The sequence below is a fragment of the Ammospiza nelsoni genome, chromosome 25 (genome assembly GCF_027579445.1).
Source record: "Ammospiza nelsoni isolate bAmmNel1 chromosome 25, bAmmNel1.pri, whole genome shotgun sequence".
NCBI classification, from domain to species: domain Eukaryota; kingdom Metazoa; phylum Chordata; class Aves; order Passeriformes; family Passerellidae; genus Ammospiza; species Ammospiza nelsoni.
The window spans coordinates 108,001-127,572 of record NC_080657.1 but is presented as its reverse complement, the minus strand read 5'-3'; the positions used below and the strand labels follow the sequence as shown (position 1 = coordinate 127,572).

At 56.6% G+C, this 19,572-nt stretch overlaps 1 protein-coding gene across 1 annotated transcript; it reads right to left on the bottom strand.

The window, feature by feature from the left end:
* Positions 1–287: 287 nt before the first annotated feature.
* ASAP3 (ArfGAP with SH3 domain, ankyrin repeat and PH domain 3) lies at positions 288–18,964 on the bottom strand. Its single transcript, XM_059488800.1, has 28 exons — positions 18,931–18,964; positions 17,866–18,096; positions 17,135–17,290; positions 13,287–13,359; positions 12,778–12,923; positions 11,213–11,287; positions 11,039–11,088; positions 10,654–10,780; positions 8,563–8,648; positions 7,719–7,794; positions 7,509–7,595; positions 7,151–7,260; positions 6,850–6,919; positions 6,227–6,314; positions 5,673–5,721; positions 5,397–5,584; positions 5,149–5,282; positions 4,647–4,741; positions 4,203–4,383; positions 3,785–3,870; positions 3,562–3,677; positions 3,405–3,472; positions 3,125–3,232; positions 2,767–3,010; positions 2,406–2,679; positions 1,771–1,915; positions 1,501–1,623; positions 288–1,231 (listed from the first exon to the last, which is right to left on the bottom strand). Exons 2-28 carry the CDS (start codon positions 17,980–17,982, stop codon positions 1,157–1,159), a joined length of 3,147 nt encoding a protein of 1,048 aa, XP_059344783.1. The 5' UTR covers positions 17,983–18,096; positions 18,931–18,964; the 3' UTR covers positions 288–1,156.
* Between the last annotated feature and the right edge of the window lie 608 nt (positions 18,965–19,572).

Genomic DNA, 19,572 nt, shown 5'->3' with positions numbered 1-19,572 from the left:
CAGGAGCCCCCCAGGCCTGGCTGGACAGGCAGCAATACGGGGCACAAGCCACTGGGATTTGTAGGTGGCAATAACCTTGCCAGCCTTGCTTGTCCCTGCTCCAGCACGCACATGGGGGGGCTGTAGTATGAGCATCCTGCTCTGGATCCATGTCCCAGCCTAGCCGCACATGGCTGCTCCCAAGGATCATCACACATGCCAGGGACTGGGAGCCTTGGGAACACATCAGCAGCATCACCATGCTGGGGATGGCAGGGCAGGGGTTGTACCCCCAACACACTCCCAGGTGCTTAAAAAATGATGTTTTATTAGAAATCAGACGGAAAAGACTTTAAAAAAGACTTTTTTGAGATGAAGCATCTGACACAGAAATGAGAAGGGTAAAGCGAGGGGGTATGGAGGCAGGTGGCTCCCAGGGGACACTGCTACAGGGGTTTGCAGGTCCTAGAAAAAGTTGCAAAACCCCCTCTGAGACCCCCCCCCTCCCCCCCCAGGGAAGGGGCAGTGATTGAGGGACATGGGGCAGGGGCTCTGTGGTAGCACCTGAAACATCCCCTGCCCTCCAAATCAAGGAATGGCATTTTGCTACCAGTTTTGGAGAAGCTTTGCAGCATCCCTGAACTCCACCAGTCCAGGCAGCTCCCAGAACCTGGGGTGGGGGATGGACACAAAAAAAAAATCCCCTCTCCTATTTCTTGCCCATCCCAAAGGCTTCACAGTTGGGGTACAGAAGGAGGCTGGTGGTCCATGGCTGCCCCAGGATGAGGAGGAGGCTTCATGACTACCTGGCAGAGGGTAGGGGATACCAAATACAGCTCCCCCATCCCAAATTCCTTGCAGAGAAGGAAGAAGAAAACCCAAGTGATGGGCAGAGACCACAGGAATGACAGAAGAGCAGCAGGAGCAGGGGCTGGCACAGAAACTTCAGCCCACCAGTGCAGCAAGCATGCCCATTCTCTGCTCCTCAGCCCCCCACTGCTGCCATCCATGGACGGTTTTCCCAGTGCAGGGGATCTCGGGGCCCCCTTGGAGGGCAGTGGTCTCATGCCAGGATCCTGGGCACATGTCCCTTTGGCCTGGCTCTACCAAGCCCCTAGCAGGGAGCTGGCTCTACTCCCAGTCAATGGGACAGTGACAAATGGGCCACCCCAAACGGTCAGTCTTGCAAGAGGTGGACGAAGCTGGCAGGGAAGACTCCAGTACGGGAGCCATCACCCTCGATGAAGCCAACCTGGGGGTGCAGAAAGAGGGTTCAGGGGAGTGCAAGTCTTATCTTGAGATATCAGCCCCAGAACTTCTTCCCCTGCTCAATTCCAACAGGCATTTAGAGAGGCAAAGCTGTGGTGACACATCAGTGGAGCCCTCCTAGCCCTCCTTCATGCATACATGGGGCAGAAATTCCCCATCTGTGCCCCCCCAGAAAAACCCAGCCTCCTTCAGAAAAGAACTGGAGGGGGGAAAGGACCAGGACCAGCAGCTGCCCATGCCATGCTGACTCACCCAGATCTGCTCGTCCTCCTCCCGTGTCACCACGATGACCTCCCCCTTGGAGAAGGTCAGCTCTCGTGCCTTGTCTCCCTTGCAGTCAGCCACTGCCTTTACTCGCTTCTGCCTCCTCTTGGCCTGAAATGGGATCAAAACAGGGTGAGATACCCCCCGAAGCCATCCAAAAGGTGGCAACAGGGATAGGACCCCCTGATCACTCCATCTGCCACCCCAGGATAAGAGGAGCCAGGACACTTGGGGATGCAGAGGAGGATTTGCACCTACCGGAGCAAATCTTCTGGGCATGGGCACAGGGGGCAGCTTGCTGACAGCAGGGTCCTCAGGGCCACCAGGGCTCTGGGGGGACCCAGCTGATCCCATTTTGCCCACCATGCCACCAATGCGCCGGTACGAGCGGGTGCTCTCTGAGCTGTGGGTGACAGTGGGAACAGTGTCATCCCCCCGTCTGCTGTTGCCTTCCCCCACCCTGTTCTCCATCCTGTGAGGTCTCAGGGAGGTTAGGGCTTCCCCCATGGGACCTGGATCTCACCCACAGCCCCCTTGCTGCTGATGAAAAGGGTCCCCAGCACCCAAACTCCCTCAAATGAGCCCATCCCACCACATTTTCCCAAAGGGGAGAAAAAATACGTATGATAACTGGCAGAGGATCTTGGTGTCCTCCCAAATAATCTGCATCATTGTCTCCAAGGACAACCCAGCATCCCCATAGCTGCCCTTGTCTCCTCCTGCATCCCAGGGTCACCATCAGCTTCTTTGGAGATCCCAGAGGGTGGGGACCCTTTTGCTTCACAGCGATTCTCTATGCCCATGGGGATGGCAGAGGTTGAAATTCACCCACCAGCACCATACAATGATCTCCCAAAACCAAGTGCAACCCCAGTCTGGAGCAGGGTCCCTACCCAAACTTGACAGGGGGGATGTCAGGGACTGTGCTGCCTGGCAGGGGCTGTGTGGGTGGGGGACTCAGCTCTGGCCCCCGCCGACTGCTGCTCGTGTCCGTCTCGGAGCGGGTTTCCCAGTAGGCTGCCCACTGGCTCTCAGTGGGGCTGCGGGTGCTGGGAGTGCCATCCAGGGCACCCGTGCTGCTGGCACAGGGCAGGCTGTGTGGTGCTGCTGCCTCCGCTGGCCCAGAGAAGTGGGGATCCGATGCCTGCCGGGGCAGTTCAGGGCGCTCTGGGGGGACACACGCAATGGGGAGAACAAACTTGGTCTCTGGGGGAAGGCACAGCCCCACCATGATGACCTCCTCCTCCAACTCACCGGTGGGGCTGTGGCTGGGTTTGGGGCGAGAGCTGCCCCGCGTAGGGTTTTTGAGGGGCAGTGGCGGAGGGATCTCCTCGCTGTGAGCTCGGCGGGGCGCCGTGCGCGAGGGCACCAGGATGCTCTCGTAGGTCTTGTTGGTGATGTCCATCCCCATGCAGCTCCAGCGGGTCTGGGGGCAGGCAGGCAGCGGGCTGGCGGCCAGTGGTGATGTGCCCTTGAAGGAGCGCTGGAGGGGGCTCACCTGGGGGTACACACACAGCTCCAGGGATGTCCCACGGCCACCAGCCCCCCAAAAGGGTGTGCACTCCCACAGCTCCCTTACTGGGGATGTGGAGGCCCCACCATCCCACAGTACCTTCTCCTCCAGCTCATCCTCACTGTCATAGGGCAACTCTGATAGGGGCTCCCAGTCATAGTCCACATGGATCTGCAGAGATAGCTTCCCTGCCTGCGCCTGCTCCAGCTGTCAGAGGGATAGGGCAGGTCAGGAGGATCTCGGGATGGGGCAGCCCACAGGGGTCTCGGCACTGGAGGGACACGTTCCAAAAGCCCCCCACCTTCATGCCAGTCCTCCTCAGGCACTTGATCCCTTCTCCCCACTCTGAGCTTCTCCCCCATTCCTCCATCCCACTTACCAGCTCCTCACACTCGCTGTACTTCAGCCTCCTCGCCACATCCAGAGCTGTCTCACCTGCCGCATTCACTGCCCAAGGGACAAAAGGGGGACAAATCCAATTTGCAGCTTTACCACTCCCACCAAAGAACCCCAAAACCGCTGTCCCAAGCTTATACCTGTGGTGAAGGCGGCTTTCCCTTTCAGGAGCAGCTTGAGGCAGTTGGGCTGGTTATAGAGTGCACCGTAGTGCAAGGCCGTGTTCCCATTCTGTGTCACTCGGTCCAGCGTTCCCCTGTGCAGGGCCAACAGCAGGAAAGTCAAGGCTTTGATACAAGCACCCTGTACATTCCTCCCGTGAGAGAGAGGGGCAGGGAACACTGGGAGCCCTTGGGGACACACCCATTCTGAATGATGAAGTCCACCAAGGGAAGGGATGATCTGTCGGCATGGCGTACGGCCACGTGCAGCGGCAGCTCGCCTGCATCCTGCCAAGAGATGGGAGGGAGAGATGACCCTGAGAGTGCTCATCTTTCCTCAGGAAAAAGTGAAAAGAAGTACTGGATCCAAGAATGCTCATCTTCCCCCCTGAATGAAGGGAAAAGGAGTGCTGGACACATGTATGCTCATCTCCCAAGATATGGAAGGGAGAGGAGAGCTGGCCTCAACAATACATCATCTCCTGTGTGTAGGAGAAAAGAAAGCTGGACCTAAGGATGCTCACCTTCCAACCAGCATATCCCTTCCCAAAGCCCAAGGCACCCCAGAGAACAGCCACCCAGAGAGGGAAAATCCATTCCCTGTTGGGTGCAGGCCTCACCTGACCCTCAGGGCTGGCCAGGGGCTTGGTCAGGTCATGCCCCTCGGCAAAGGCCTTGAGCAGGGCCAGGAGGTCACGGGCTTGAATGGCTTCCCAGAGGCTGTGGGGGTTGTCCTGGCTGCTTTTCTGCACGTAGCGTCGCTCCATGTACTTGGCCATGATGTATTCCTTGCGCGCAGCCCTGCCAGAAGGGGGGCTTAGATGGGCATGGAGACGGGCTGTGGAGCCCTGTGCTCCTGCCTCCTCCTGAAGCCTCAGGATCAAGGGTAAGTGTCCAAAGAGGTGCAGATCCCCAACCACAATCCAGCAATGACACCAGGATGCCTCATCCCAGGGCTGTCTTAGATGGGCAAAGGCAGCAAGGGGACAAGAACAGGGCACACACCATGCACTCCTTTTCCTTCTCCTCCTCTTCCTCCCAGCACACCCAAGTCCCTGACTCACATATCACTGCTGGCTGAAGGCTTGGGACAGTCCTGTGTGGGTAGTGCGGCCTCCATGATCTCATTGAAACGAGTGTTCCCAATGCTAACAGCCAGCTAGGGAGAGAGGAAAACAGAGGGACATAAACCCTCCTGGTCACACTCACCCTGTTCCAGCCAGATCCCATCCCAGAAGGAAGGAAACCATTGGATCCATCCAGGGCTTTCCCAGAGCAGCATCTTTGCCAGGATGATGCTCTTCTACGGCAGTGGAAATCTATTTTAGGAGGGAGAAAATCCTGGGGAGCTGCCAGCAGCCCCCTGCTTAGCAAACAGCTTTGCAGAGCCCCCCTTGCCCACACGACTGCACTGGGGAAACTGAGGCAAGTTTGCAAGCCCTGGAGCAAACTGGGGACAGATGGGATGGAGAAGAAGAAATTAACCCTGTGTCACAGGAGGTTTGGGACACACAGAGGGTGCTTCCCAGGGTGCCAGGAGATCTCTGGGCTCAGAAAGCACCTTACCAGCAGCTCAGAGGTGCTGAGAACATCCAGAGTGAGGGACTGGATGCGGGAATAATGCACACCCAGCTCCCGATGGATGCCAGAGCACTCGATGCACGTCAGGATGCCAAGGTTGGTAGAGAGCCACGTGGGATCTGCAGTGGGAGCGGCGTGGGGCTCAGCGGCATGCCCAGCCCCCAAAGATGCTGCGACCCCCATGAACCCTGACTCACACCCAGGGCGGGGGGACACCCCAGGCCCTGACATACCTGGGGCACCGCAGTCACAACACTGCTTGTTTCCTGGCATGTTCTTCACCTCACTGATAACCAGCCTGGTGAGCTCCTGCATGCTGCCGTCCACCCCAGTGCCTGCTGCCACCCCGCCACTGCCCCCATCCCCCTTGAAGGCATTGCTCAGGGCTTCATCCTTGCTGTTCTGCAGCACTGAGACCCACCTGGGCAGGAGGGAGGAGGAAGAGGAGGATGAGGAAGGCAGAGCAGGATCTGGCATGTCAAGGAGGAGGGATGGGCTGTGGCACTTACACAACACACTCTTGCTCATCTTCTGCTTGGAAGTGATATGTCCTGTTGTCTGTAGGGATGGGGAGAGAAGAGACAAGGTGAAAGGAGAGAAGCTGTGTCTGCCACATCCCTTGAATTGTTTAAGCTTGGACAGGGCTTGGAGCAATCTGGTCTAGTGGAAGATATCCCTGCCCACAGTGCAGGGGTGGAACAAAACAGTCTTTAAGGCTACTTCCAACCTAAACCATTCTAGGATTCTGTGGTCTAGGGATGCTGAGGAATAAGCTGAAATCTCTTCAAAGGAGCTGCTTAATTACAAATTAAATCACTGCACATCACTCTCCCATCACCTGAGCCCTGTCACAATCTCTTTTTGTCTCAGCTTTCTAGCACTCACTGGATTGGTCCTTCATCTGTAAAGACAGCCAGGAAGACACCCAGAGCCAGATTAAAGAGGGTGACACTGTGTTTCAGAGGGAAAACCCACTCCAAAAAGGGAAAGGTCCCACCAAAGCCTCCACCTCCAGGTCAAACACCTCACACCCCAGTCACTGCACCTCATCCCAGGTACTCACGTGTCACCAGGTCAAAGCATTTTTTCTCCTCGGCATGGGGCCGCACCTGGCAGGTGAGGAGGTTCAGCTTCACAGGGGGACGGTTTATCTGCAGGGTGAGAGGACCAAGGTGGGTTAAAGGACCAGGAATGAATGGGATGGGCATCACCATCTCCAGGGGCAATTGTGGTGGTACAACCACCACCACAGATGGTTTCTCTCGGGATAACCATGCCAATCAGACCCTGTCTGACTCATTTCAGAAGAACAGGAACCCTTTGCAGAAGAACACGGCTCCAAGAGGGGCCTCTGCCCCTCCTGCAGTTTCCAGCCTCCACCGCCAGGGGGCAGCCCTTCCCGCCCAACCAGCCCGTCCCCTTTGGGTTCGTCTGGACCCGCATTGTCCGTCTGTCTGTCCCCCCCAGGATCACCTCCTCTCCCATGGACAGACACGGGGCACCACCCTGGGACCCCTGTCAGATACAGGGGACTTTCTTTGAACAGTCCAGTCTCATCCTGCATTGATTTTTAAGCCAGGCAGATTTGTGATCAGTTTTGGCAAAATTAAACCTGCAATCCAATGGACATTAAGCCCCAAAGGGTGCACAAAAAAGGGTCAGGTCTGCAGCCCCCACGCTCCCCACCGTGCTGTGGGAGATGGTCAGGCAGCCATACTTCACACCACACTTCCTCTTCTGCCACACTTTGCGGATCCTGAGAAGAAGGAAGAGGAGGAGTGAGGATTGCACAGCTGCAATCACCCACATCCACATCCCAAACCAGCCATGCAGAGGCCTGATGGGAGTTCTGGACATGGGGTTATGCTTTCTCTAACTCATAGAATACTAAATGTCCTGTGAGCTGGATTTCAGCTCTAGACCTCCCACAAGCACTGACAATATCAGGACGAAGCCAAGAGCTCTCAGGGATAACACTCATCCTCACCCATCACTCTTCTTGTACAGGAATCCTGACTTCTCTGTCCCATACTGCTTGTTGCCTTGGTGCTGATGGATACTGTAGCCACTGCCAGAGTTCTTCCTGTTCAAGTTTTCCTGAAAAAAAGACAATAAAAAAAGCAAAGTGAGAGGCACAGAGGTGGCTGCTGCCCCAGGTGACCTTGTCCTTAGAGGGGTGCAGTGTGTCCAGAAGATGCCAGACAGCCCCATGCCCTCCTAGCATCCAAATGTCTCCAGGTCCCTGGAGAAGTTAACCCAGCTCCCCTCTCCCAAACTAACCCCAGCGTACCCAGCACCTCCCAATGCTCCTTCCCAGCTCTTCCCTGCCCATCCTGCAGTCTCACCTCCTTGTTCTCCAGCTGCAGGATGTTGCGGAGGGAATCACGGGTCTGCGTGAGCTGCTTCACCTCCTCCTCCTGTGCTTGGCGCAGCTGCGGAGGGAGCAGCTGCCCTCAGGGCTGCCCTGAGCACAGGTGCTGGCCGGGGCTGGCACGGGGATGGGGGCATCCCAGGGGACAGGCTGAGGGCACTGCACGGCAGCGTGAAGGCCTTACCGCATGCAGGGACACGGCGAGCTTCTCAATGAAGGGGTAGAGATTCTGGGCAGCCTTCCAGCCGTCTTGGAAGAAACTGGGTGTTTGTTGAGGGTGATTAAGATGCAGATGGGGAAGATGGAGGAAAAAAGAGGGTTTTTAGAGAAATTGTGGCAGGAGATCATGGCGATCCCCTCCCTGGTACTTGCTTTGTGGCTCCCTGGCTACGGGGATCTGGAGAGAGCCCAGCAAAGGCCAAGCCTAGCCCATGGGGTTTGGATACCCCAAATATTTGGGAGGTCTGGCATGCAGGATTGGCCTCTTGTTTAATCCCAGCTCAACTCACTGGGGAGCAGTGCTGCCAAAAGCCACATTCTGGGGGGTCCCTGGGTCACAGTCCCAGTCAAAGACATGCTTTTGACCACCACGACAGTCTCAAACTGCCTCAGTTTCCCCACTTGAGAGCTGGAGGAGATGATGACTCCCACACACTGCTACTCCAGCCCCACGGAGCAACGGGAAAGGCGAGGGGATGTTGATCCTCACTCCAAACACTCTTGTTACAAGCCCCATGGCTAAAGCCAGAGCTGCTCAGCTGAGCTCATCCCTGGAAATCTATCCAGAAACCAAATAATCAGATACATCTCAAGCCAATGCCCCTCCCACTGCCCCATGGACACGTTTACAGCTTCTCAAGACAACAAAGCACATTTCAACTCCCCAGAGAAAACTGAGAAGTGATGGGCTCTGCCCAGTATCTCCACTAACAGCTTTATGGCTCTGGGATGAGAGCAGAAGACCCCAGAGCCTCAGGGGACCACCCAAGGGTGACAATCAGCCCCATCTTGACCCAGGTGGCACCTACTTGTGCTGAGCATGGAAAAACTTGATGAGGCTCTGCAGGAAATCTGGTCCCTGCTTCATCTGAGACTCTCTGGCTTTTAGCAGGTACTGGAGGGGGAGAAAACACCTGGTTAGGTGACAGAGACAAGGACCAGCTGAGAATAACCCAGAGGAAAGAGCAAGAGCCTGCCTAGCCCTTGATTCCCTTCCCAGCACAGGGAGGAAGGTTAAAACACTGGCTGGGTTTCAAGAAGTCAAGTCATGATGTTGGATTTGAAGGCAGCTCGCTGGGGACCACCCTCAAAAACCTGGCTCTGGAAGTCCTCCCAGACATGGAAAGTTCAAGGACTGAGGCAGGCCTCCAGGCTTTCCAGCCAAGCATGCTTCTCCCACTGCTCATTACTTCTGGAGTTAATAAATAACCAAAACTCAAGGCTGCTTGTGAAGGAAAGAAAAAACACAACAAAAAAGGCCAAATGTTTTTGAAGGTATGGCCCTTTTATTCCCAAAAAATCAGATTCCAAGAAGTGAGCACCTGCAGCACACCAGCACTGGAGGTCTGCTGGGGTGCCTCGTGGGATGGGGAATTTCAGCTTTATGCATCAAACCCATCCATCAGCTGCAAGCAGGGAAGGAAACACACTGACTCTAGCTCACCCTAAGTAAAAGAAGGAGGGGAAGAGATTTTTTCCCCCTGCAAGCTCCTCTCCAGGTGCTGGAATGGTTTTGAATGGTGAGTGAGAGGAGGGGGAGGCAGCCCTGAGCTGTGGGGGTTTTCCAGGGTGAGACAGAGCTCCTGGAATGGAGCCTCCCCGTGCCCCAGGCACTGCAGACACCCTGAGGGGTCACGGGACTGGGCACGGCTGTTGAAGTGCTCCATGACAGCTGGAGAGGCCAAGTCAATGTCAGGGAGCACATCCCACGTAGAAAAGGCCACGTGTGCCCAGCTCCTGTGGGATGTCCCTGCCCTGCCACCCACAACCCACGGTGACAGTGGCAGCAGAGCATCCCAGGCAGCGGTGGCTGGGACCTGTGAACAAAGGGATGCTCCCAGCAGCCCTGGGCCCATGTCCAACTGCTCCCACAGCCCTGAGGGTGTGAAATGGCCCACAATGACGAGACACCACCACTCCATGGAGTGAAACAGGACCCTGGAAGTAGCAAAACCCACTTTCCAATAAACCTATGTGCATCGTATGGGCCCCCAGCCCCCCAGAAGAACTGCCCTCCCATTTCCAGGGCCAATGCTGGCAGCTCTCATGCATGCAGAAACACGGGTGCACATGCCCTGCTCCAGCTCCCACCTCTCCCTGTGCTGTTATTTATCCCACAGTGGAGCTATTCAAGGGAGTGACTCATCTGGCCGGGTCCCAGCTCCGAGGCAGGCACAGCCTCCTACCCACAACCCTTGTTCTTTGCTGGGCAGGCATGGGGCGGCACCTCAGGAACATGGGAGACCTCTGGGACAACCCATGGCAGACTTGTTTCCTGCTCTGCCACCCTCCAAGTCTATGGGGCTGCTGAGTGTCTGGAGCCAGGACACTTGGGTTCCTCATTGCTGCAGGGCTTTGAAATTGAGTCTTCTTCATTTATTCCAATCTGACCTCTTGAGCATGGACTGCAAGGACCCAGAATTGACAAGGATCTGGGGTGACTTGTGACCTCCTTCATCACAGCCAGGAGCAGTTTTGAGGATAGGCAAAAACCGCAAAGGCAACCTCATGGACGTTAGCCAAAAAGCTTACTTTTTACCCAAATGCCACCCAAGGAAGGGTAGGAGTGGAGCTGGGGGGACATGGAAGGAACCCCGAGGCCACCCTTGTGGGGCACCATGGGTGCCATTTGGAGCTGCATCCCACAGGGACCTCAGTAGGGGGATGGGATGGCATGGCATGGGATGGCATGGAGATTCCCAAGCTGGGACTATGCTGGGGCACAGGGAGAAGGGGACAGACAAGGGTCCCCCACAGCACACAGGTGGGGCTGCTTTGGTGTCAGATACTGGGAGAGGCTCTGATGTCCCTGCACAGCTTCTAGCAGAGAGGTCCCCTGTGCCCCCTGGGACTCTGTTCCTGGTGGGACAAGTCCCCAGTCCCCTTGGCACAGCCCCCACCTCAGACATGTGGAGCTGCAAGAGCCGCCGCTCCTTCTGCATGTCCTCGGCCACCTCCGCTGCTGCTGGCTCCGCCTGGATGACCCCGGCCACGCGGGCTCGTTCCTTCTCCTTCTCCATCTTTCCCCTGTGGAATGGGATGAAGGTGGGCTGGGGACATCCCTGCTCTGAGGGGTGTCCCATGCAGGAGGCTACAGTGGGGATGGGAGGAGAAACATCTCCAGGCCCTCTCCAGCCCCTCTCCCTTTCCCCTTTGGGAAAAGCTGGACCAGAACCCTCTCCATGACAGATTGGCACCATCGGTGCCTGGCTCCAGTCCAGGGACAAAACACCTTTGTGCAGAGTGGGATTAGGTAGATTTTGCCAGAGGCAGCATGCTACTTACACTTTGGTCTCATAATCCTTCCAGGCCTTTTCAATCTGCTTCTTGGAATCCTGTGGCAAAGGAAAAAGGAGGTGGCAGCAGTCAGGGAAAGCAAAAGAGCCGGTGGCACTAAATGGGCCAAGAGGTCTCACTGCAGAATGTCACCAAATGAGTGACCCTGGGGACAGGACTTACCAGGCGGCCATCCTTCAGCTGCCCCTTCAACAGGCTGTCCAGGGGGAAGGACACGATGTTATTCAGGTTCTGCACCTGCAGAAGGTAGACATAGGGCCATCCCACGGTGAGGGAAGTCAGGGAGCGGGAGCCCCAGGTCTTCCCCAGTGCCAGGGACCTCCCCCCAACTCTGTCACTGCCCCAGGAAGGGTTAAAGAGGCTGGAAGGGTGGCTGAATCCAGGATCCTGGCAGAGGGCACGCCAGGGCTTGTTGGAACTGGCTGCAAGATGTCTGACGAATGTGGCCCTTCCCACAAACCACACCAGCAGCACAGCTGCCGAAACCAAAGCTGTCTTCCCCCACTGACACCTCATCCCTGTCCCCGCTCCTGTCTCCAGCAACCAGCAGCACGACCAGCCCCTCCACGGTCCTGTGATACAAAGAGCCCACCCATGTCAAAGGGGCTTCCCAAAATGCCTCCATTTTTTGGGATCTGGGGATAGCAGTGCAGCCACTACTACCCCTACCAGTGCTGTGCAGGGGTCTGTGGTGGGGACATGGGAGCCCACTGCTGTCCTGGCCTCCCTCCATGCAGCCCATGGAGCAGCACCCCATTTTAGAGCTGTGAGAGAAGCTCCAGCACCCACATGGGACTTCCCCAGTGTATCCAGATTTCTTTTAAAGGGTTTTGGTCCTCTGCAGCACCTGAGGAGAAAGCCAGCCCCAGGGCACAGGACCACCCCCAAACCAGGGGTAATGGGGTACTCCAGAGAGACTCTAGGAGGGGAAACAGCTTTTTAGATCTGGTTTTGGCACAGAACTCACTCAGCATCACTTGGGGCAGGAGGTGGAGACCCTCAGAACTGGTCCAACTCCTCCATCAGGACAGTTCTGCAGAGCTCTACTGGAGCATGGGAGTCCAGCAGGCTATGACAGCCAGGATGGGGAAGGGGAGGAGGAGGGAGGCCCAGATTGGGGTAACTGGGAGAGGAACACACAAAAAATCTGAAATTCTTGCTGGGGGAAGGGCAGCAGAAATCAATTTCTTCTTTAAGCAGAGCCAGGGGCCAAAAACACCCTTTGGAGAGGGGAATTTGAAAGTGAACAGAGAGGGGGTGACATGGGACCCCCCCAGGGATTTGCTGCTGGGCATGCACGAACCCAGCTCCATTCAGGACCTGAGTTTTCCATCAGAGCCATTCCTGGCCCGGCTCACAGCCGCCTCTGCCTGCTCCCCATGGCCCCACTGTGCAGCCCAGCGCGGCTTTGATTTACTCTTGGCAAGCAAGATCAGAGATGCAATTGATGTGAGAAAAAAACAGAAAGCAAGAAAAAAGGGAAAAATGAAAATAGCAGCCCCAGCTTCCCATTAGCTCCCAGTGTCAATGGCCCCAGGGGGCTGGGAGTGAGCTATAAATCCAGTAACAAGGGTATCAGATGGTCTGAGAGCACTGGGAATATGTCCCTGAGCCCAAGGTAGGAGGTAGGGATTGCTGCATGTGGTGGAGGGCAGCTAAATTGGAAGGAGGGGAGCTGCACTGGTTGGTGGGGGATTCCAAATCCAAGTGGATGTGGGACAGCTCACCAGGTTCTTGAAGAGTGCAGTGACCTCACGGGTGAAGACCGCCAGGTTTAGGAAGCCGGTAGAGAGCTCATGGTTATTCTGGGAGAGGTGGTTGTTGCCAAAGTTCTCCAGGGCCTCACTGTACTGTTCTTCATTATCCACATGGGCTGTATGGAGAGACACCAAAGAGGGACATGCAGTGACCCTGCAGCACCCAACACATTAGGGGCACACCATCTCTCCAACCCCTTCTAACAGAGCTAGCCCAATCCTAATGCAGGACAGCAGCAGTGCCACAAAAAACCTCCTTAAGGTTCTCAATTTTTCCTTTTCATATATATTTCAGACAGTTTTTTGCATCTAAGCAAATTATCAGGTCATATCGTGCGGTTCCACCAGCAGCTAGCATCCACCTCCTTACTTTTTTTGGGTTTGCCCGGTTGTGACCATTGCTGGTGGAGGATGGGGCTATCACACAACCACAGCCCCATGCTCTGGGAATGCCCATCATCTCCCTAAGCCCAACTCACTGAGCCCGGAGATGTGAATAGCTTTCACATATTTCCTGATCCTCTGGAGCACAGCTTGGTCCCCATCCAGGCTCTGCAATAGCAAAGAGAGAAAACAAATGGAGCTCATTAGCCAAGCATGGCTGCCACTCCCCCAGCCCAGCTGGCCCTTGGAAAGGCTGCAACTCTACTGTGCAGATGTGTGGGGTGCAATCCAAGCTCCCAGGGCTGGGAAAGGAGCTGGAGGCATCCTGGGATGCTGGAACCACAGCGTCCAGCCGGTCTCCTGCCAGGGCTGTGATCCCAATAGCTTTGCTGCCAAGCAGGGCTTTGGCTGGCTACAGAGAGGAGGGTTTGAGCAAGACAGTAGGAGGAGGTAAGAGGCTCTTTGGATCCCAGCAGCTTCTATTAAGCATAGAAAGCTTAATAGAAAGCCAGCCTCGCTGGCTCTTGCAGGGACTGTTTCAACCAAGGAGGAGTTGAAGCATCATGTATCACATAAGCCCATCCCCATGGCTCAGAACCAGGCGAGATGTGTGAGGGTGCTCAGCTCTCACAGGACCCACATCCTGCTGATGGGGACCTAAGTCCCATAAACCCTTGTGCTGATTGTGTGCTAAACCACAACAATCCCACAACGAGCAATGTGTCTTTCCAAACCCCCCAGCTCATGCATGATCTTGCCCCATAGTCCCCAGCACCATGAGTCTCCCTGCAGCCCCATCACTCAGATCCTGCTCTAGTTTGCAGCTCTCCCCATCCTCCCATCTCCTCCTATCTGTATAGCTCTGATTTGCCCCCTAAGCACCACAACAAATTCAACCCCACCAAGCCCTGTGACAAACTCACCCCACTCAACCCAAGGGCAAGGGGCTGTGGTGCTGCCAGCACAAGCATCTGAGCACACGCTGGCCCCAGCATCAGGAAAGGGTTAAGGGTGGCTTGGCTGCAGGTACCAGAGCCATGATAACAGGCTGGAAATATTTAGAGGGCGTGAACAGCAAAAAAGGGCAGGGATGAAACCTCGGAGGAATTACAATAAAGAGGCTCTCTCTCTGCTTGAGCTCTGTTGAAGGTTTTCGGGCTGATGTCAAGGCTGATTTCCTGACAGCAGGGTCAGCTCAACTTCAGCACTGCTCTGTCAGATGGGATGCTGCCAGGATGAACTGGCTTGGAGCAGACTGGGGTTGAGGTGGGAGCCAAAGCCCCTGCTCAGGAGTCTTGCAATGCATCTACAGAGGGGAGAATGTTGGGGTGCACCAAAGCCCCTCATGGCCCATCTCTGTGTCACATCCGGATGCACCAAACTCTCCAGAGCAGAGATATTCCCTGCCTCTGGGGGAACTCGGGGCTGGATGCCTGGATGCTCCAGGCTTGCAAACCTGGCAGAGTCTTAGGAAGGGGAAACTGAGGTAGCATGAGATGCTTTGGAAGCATCACTGGGAAAATGTGGGAAGACGCTCCTTTCAAGTGTCCAGGATGGAGCAGCGCATCCTGGTGCCAGCTCACAGGTGCTGGATGCAGAATGCAGAGCTGGTGCAGAGCAGGGATTATCCAGGGAAGGACACAAGGGCTTTCAGGAAGGGATCTGTGCATCCACCAGTGGGCACAGGGCAAGCAGAGACAAGTATTTGGGTGGTTAACACAGAGGGAATCACTGTACAGTGCTGCTGGCACCTGCAGGCAGCACTGGCATCCCCAATGTACCAGACTGGCTGCTGGGAACACAGTCCTTGGCTGCTCAGGAGTGGAGGAGCAGAGATGTCTGGAGCCCCCGATGGCATCCATCATCCCCCAGGCCCAGCTCAAGTGCTTCTGGTCAGGGGGCAGCTGAGGACATCGGCATAACAAGGATGTCAGCAGGAGGAATTCCCCATGGGATGGAGGAAGGGATGAATGCACACCTGCACCACAGCTAGCTGGGCTCGCAGCTGAGGGACCTCAGGCAGGATGCTCAATGGAGGCCATTCTTCTCCCTCCTCCGCTGCTGCCGGCTCGTGCTACCCAGCGAAGGAGCCGCCGCGGGTGCCAGAGCCAGGGTGCCAAGCTGTCAGGCCAGGAGCAGTATGTGGCACTGCCCTGGGGGACAGGGCGAGCTGGGAGCTCATCTGCCAGCAGCCTCTGCCATGTCACCCTGCCCTAGCCCAGAGGTACCCAGTCCCCTCTGATGTGCGCACAGCACCAACCCACCAAGGGCTGGATTCAGCCTTCCAAGCCCACTCCAGAGACCTCAGGCTCTGTCTCTGCAGCAGCCCCAGGGATCCTGAAGTCCCACAAACCCCAAGGAGAGGACCCTCTTTAATCCCAGCAGGTAAACTGAGGCACAAAGTAGCTCTGGGCAATATCAGGATGTCTCCTTCGTGTTGAGCAGCAATCTCCAGTCCTCTCCCTGCTCACTCCTGCCCCTGATTTGAGAACAGCTCCTATCTTGGGTGCAGGTGGCCATGCTTTGTCCCAGGGTCCTGGTGGGATGTAGCCATCCCTTCCCATTCAGCAGTCACTGGAGTTCAACCAGCATCCTTCGCTCCCTCCTGCTCACCAAGACACCTGCCAGTATTTGGGGTGGTGACAGGGTGGGTTATGGCTCAGTTTGGTCACAGAGCGTCTCTCCCCTCCTGCAGTGATCCCCAAATCCACCACTGATTATCCCCCTTGCCTCATGCTATCACCATGTTGCAGCTCCAAAGATAGCAGGGAGCTGGTTTGCTCAGATTTCCCTTCTCCCCTCGTGCTAGGACCAGGGGCATGCCAAAGGTCTAGCAGGAGGTTGGCCTCCTCTCCAGACCCTCCAGTGGCATGGAGGGTTCAGCCCTGCGCCCTTCATGGCACATATGACACAGTAGTCACGATTCCCAACTATCTCTCATGCTTGCTGGAGCTTTACTAAGCCAATCCCAGAGATTCCCTGTCATTCCCGAGGGACGCATCTCTCCCCATCCCTGCATCCTTAACCACAGCCTCTCCAAGCAGCCAAACAAAAATCCTGCTGCTCCCTCCTGGCTAGAGCTGCCTCCTCCTTCCCCACTGGGAAGAGGATCCATGACAGTGACCAGCATGTGCCGATGGAGACCAAGATGCTACATGGTGCGTTCCCAGATCGCCAGGCATGGGACACCCATCCCATTGCCCCCAGGTATTCCAGCAGCCCTGGCACGGGGGGCCCCCCACTCCCTGCCAGCTCTGGCTCTCCTTCAAAGTCATTCCTTAGCTAAGAGGAGTTGGCAAAAGCCACAGGACCAGCTGGAAACTGCCTTTATTCCAGGCGGGAGGAGGATGAAGGCAACCCACTACCTTCACCCTTCCCAAAAAGGCTACCGATGACTTTGGGGAGGTTGAAAATACTCCCCAAAGAAGAGACCCCCCAGCGACACCACATCCCATCGGGGCTGGTTCCAGTACAAGAGCTCGATAGTGGATAGAAATGTGGGGCTGATTCTCTGAGGGCATGTCCTGGTCCCCGGGAGGGGCAGGTGGGGATGCTCTGGCCCTACAAATAAGGAAATAGGCCGCCCTGGCCTCGGGGTGATGGGGGATATGTCCTGGCCTCGGGGCGGGGAGGGGGGCACTTGAAGCTTTAAAGAAGCCTTTGCTCATTTCGACAGGCTTAGCTCCCCATAAAAGTACGATGGGGCTGCTCGGGAGATACAAACGGCCCCCCATCTGAGGGTCCCAAACCACGCATTCAGGATGACCAGCGTAGTCTCGGGATGAAAGGGTGGGCTCTAAAAAACAGAAGACCGAGGGAGGCGCAAGCATCAAGGGACTAGCACCTATTGGCGCGGAGGTGTTCCCAGGCGGGATGCGGGGAATGCTCCCAGGCGCAGTCTGCGCAGTCTGACCCCCCGACCACACCCCCCGGCCTCGCTCACCTCCTCCAGAGCCCCCACGGCCCCCCGGCACTTCTGCATCTTGGAGGCAAAGGCGGCGGCCGGGGAACCGAGGTCCTCGCTGGCAACGGCCAAGAAGTCGGCCACGCTGAGCTGCTCGGGCATGGTGCGGAGGGCACCGGGGGCTCCGCTCCTCCCCTGCGGAGCGCCCCAGGGTGCCGGCTCAGCCGGGCTCCGCGCACCGCACCGCGCCGGCAGCCCCGCGCCGCGAGCCCCGCACCGCGCCTCCCTCCGCCCGCTCCCGCCCTCCGCCGTCACGCGGCGGCCCCGCCCGTCCGCACGTTAAAGGCGAAGAGCAGCGGTGCTCCCCAGGAACTGCTCAATGACCCCCGTTCTGGGACGCAGGGAGTGCGGGGTTCCCCCGTGCTCTGGTGGCACGAAGAGAAAACCCTGCGGTTTTTCTTCTGGATCTGCACCGCCAGCCTTGCCTCGGCACCCGCCTTTCCCAGGCACCAGCGTCCCCCTAACGCCAACACCCCCCCTTTCCGAAGCACTCTGCAGCCACCTAACCCAAGCACCCATCTCCGCCCGGAACCCACCTCACCCCAGCACTCACCTCTCCCAGGCACCCCAGCAACCACCTCTGCCCATCTTGGTAGGAGATGGAGACCACACACAGTGATGGTTTAGGATTATGCCCAGTCCGCTCCAAACACCGGTTTAACTGGAGGTCACTCCCACCCTGCCCTTCCTAGGACCGTGAGGGTACAAACCTTGGACAGGGGATAACCACTGGAGTCTTTGGCTTTTTGTCCCGCTGGAGGCAACTTCTTTGTTCCCTCTCCCGTCCCCTCATTTGTCCCACCTCTCAATTGAAGTTGGTGTCCCATTCCTGTTTATTTGCTCTTCATGGAGGATGGGGAAGCCAGGGCACCTCAGGTGCAGGCAATTAGGTGGAACAGACACTGAGCAAATCCCACTGCAGGACTGGGGTTGTGGACAAACTGGAACAGAAAGGGGCAAAAAGCCTCACTGTGACTGGTTTGCCATTAGAGAGGCCAGCATGAGTGCAATGGGGCTTTGCAGACCCCTCCCCATGCCCCTTGCACTGCTCACCCATGGTGAATCAGACCCTCGACCCTTTTACTGAGCTAGGAGTGGGGCTCAGTAAAACAGGTATGTGCCTACCCAGGACCAGCCCAAGTCCTCCTCTAACACACTGTTACTGAGGTGCTGAGAGGGACTGGGGAACAGGAATAGCCATCACAAGCCTTGGGTGAACAGCTCCGCTTGAAAGATTCCAGCTCTCTGGCACCGGCAGGTAGGCGAGCCCACAGTTTGGGGTATCCTCCCCCCGTCTGGGAGCAGCCAACATCTGCCGAGCTCCCAGGACAGCCCTCGGCAGGGCTCTGGCAGGCAGAGGGTTAAAAGGCTGCAGCCCAGGCAGGACTGGAGCAGCAGGGATTTGGGGTAAGAGCCTCGGAGCAGACAGGCAGCCCCCGATCCCCCGGGGTACCTGCGGTCCCTTGGCCGGTGTGGCCCTGCCACCTCCTGGCTGGCCTGGGGACTGCGCGGGCGGGGACAAACCGTCCAGGGGGATCCCCTTTGGCGCGGTGGGACACTCAACCCCACGGGGGATGTGGCCTCTGTGCCCCTCGCCCTGCTCACCTGGCCCGGGGCTCTCCTCCTCCACATCACCAGACTATGCAACGCCAACACGTGCCACGATCCCGGGTACGAGACATCACCAGGTACCATCAGCCATCACTGGGTACCACCAGAAATCACCCGGGTACTGTTGTTGTATTGTTGTTATTATATTCTTAAAGAGTCCATACCTTCTAGCTTCTGTTCTCTGTAGTGCAATTCCTCGTAGCTTCCAAAGGGGCTCAGCCAGGACTCTCGACCCTACCCCTTTTATCCCAGCTATCTTTACAAGCCACAGCTGCTGCCCAACTAAGGACTTCGCAGCTGTGACTCATTTAGAATAGCTAGGACCCACTTATCCAATAATCCAATACATAGGACTCTCACTACATTTCCCCCTTTTTCTATTAGTAACAGATATATATTCAAATATAATATAGATATTCATTAGGACAATATATACATTTCCCCATGACTCAAAGATCCTCGCAGGGTACCACCACATGCCACAGGACATCATCTGCTACCACTGACCATCACTTTGCCACCAGCACTGGTGGCATCCCCAGGTCACAGGAGACACATGGGGAAGGACCTTACATGGACACAGCTCCCCCAGGATCTTGCTTTGCAGACCTCAAATTGGGGTGCACAAGCCCACCCAGCCCCAAGATCCATAGGGAGCTGAACCCTAGCCTTGGTGGGACTTTTCCTACATTCCTGGTTGGAGGGGCTCTAGCTCAGGCAAAAGCTCAATCCAGCCAGATTTGAGTTGGAAATCACCAATCTGAGCAGGTCAGACTCATTCTCCTCACTCCAGTCAAAGCTTCATC

What these genes read in the sequence shown, in the direction of transcription:
- ASAP3 (XM_059488800.1), bottom strand. Translation starts at nt 17,982, where the DNA reads ATGGGACACCAACTTCAATTGAGAGGTGGGACAAATGAGGGGACGGGA. An exon ending in TTGTGACTGCGGTGCCCCAG is followed by an intron (nt 5,283 to 5,396) that starts GTATGTCAGGGC and finishes CTCCCACTGCAG; the next exon opens with ATCCCACGTGGCTCTCTACC. An exon ending in TCAGCACCTCTGAGCTGCTG is followed by an intron (nt 4,742 to 5,148) that starts GTAAGGTGCTTT and finishes CTCTCTCCCTAG; the next exon opens with CTGGCTGTTAGCATTGGGAA.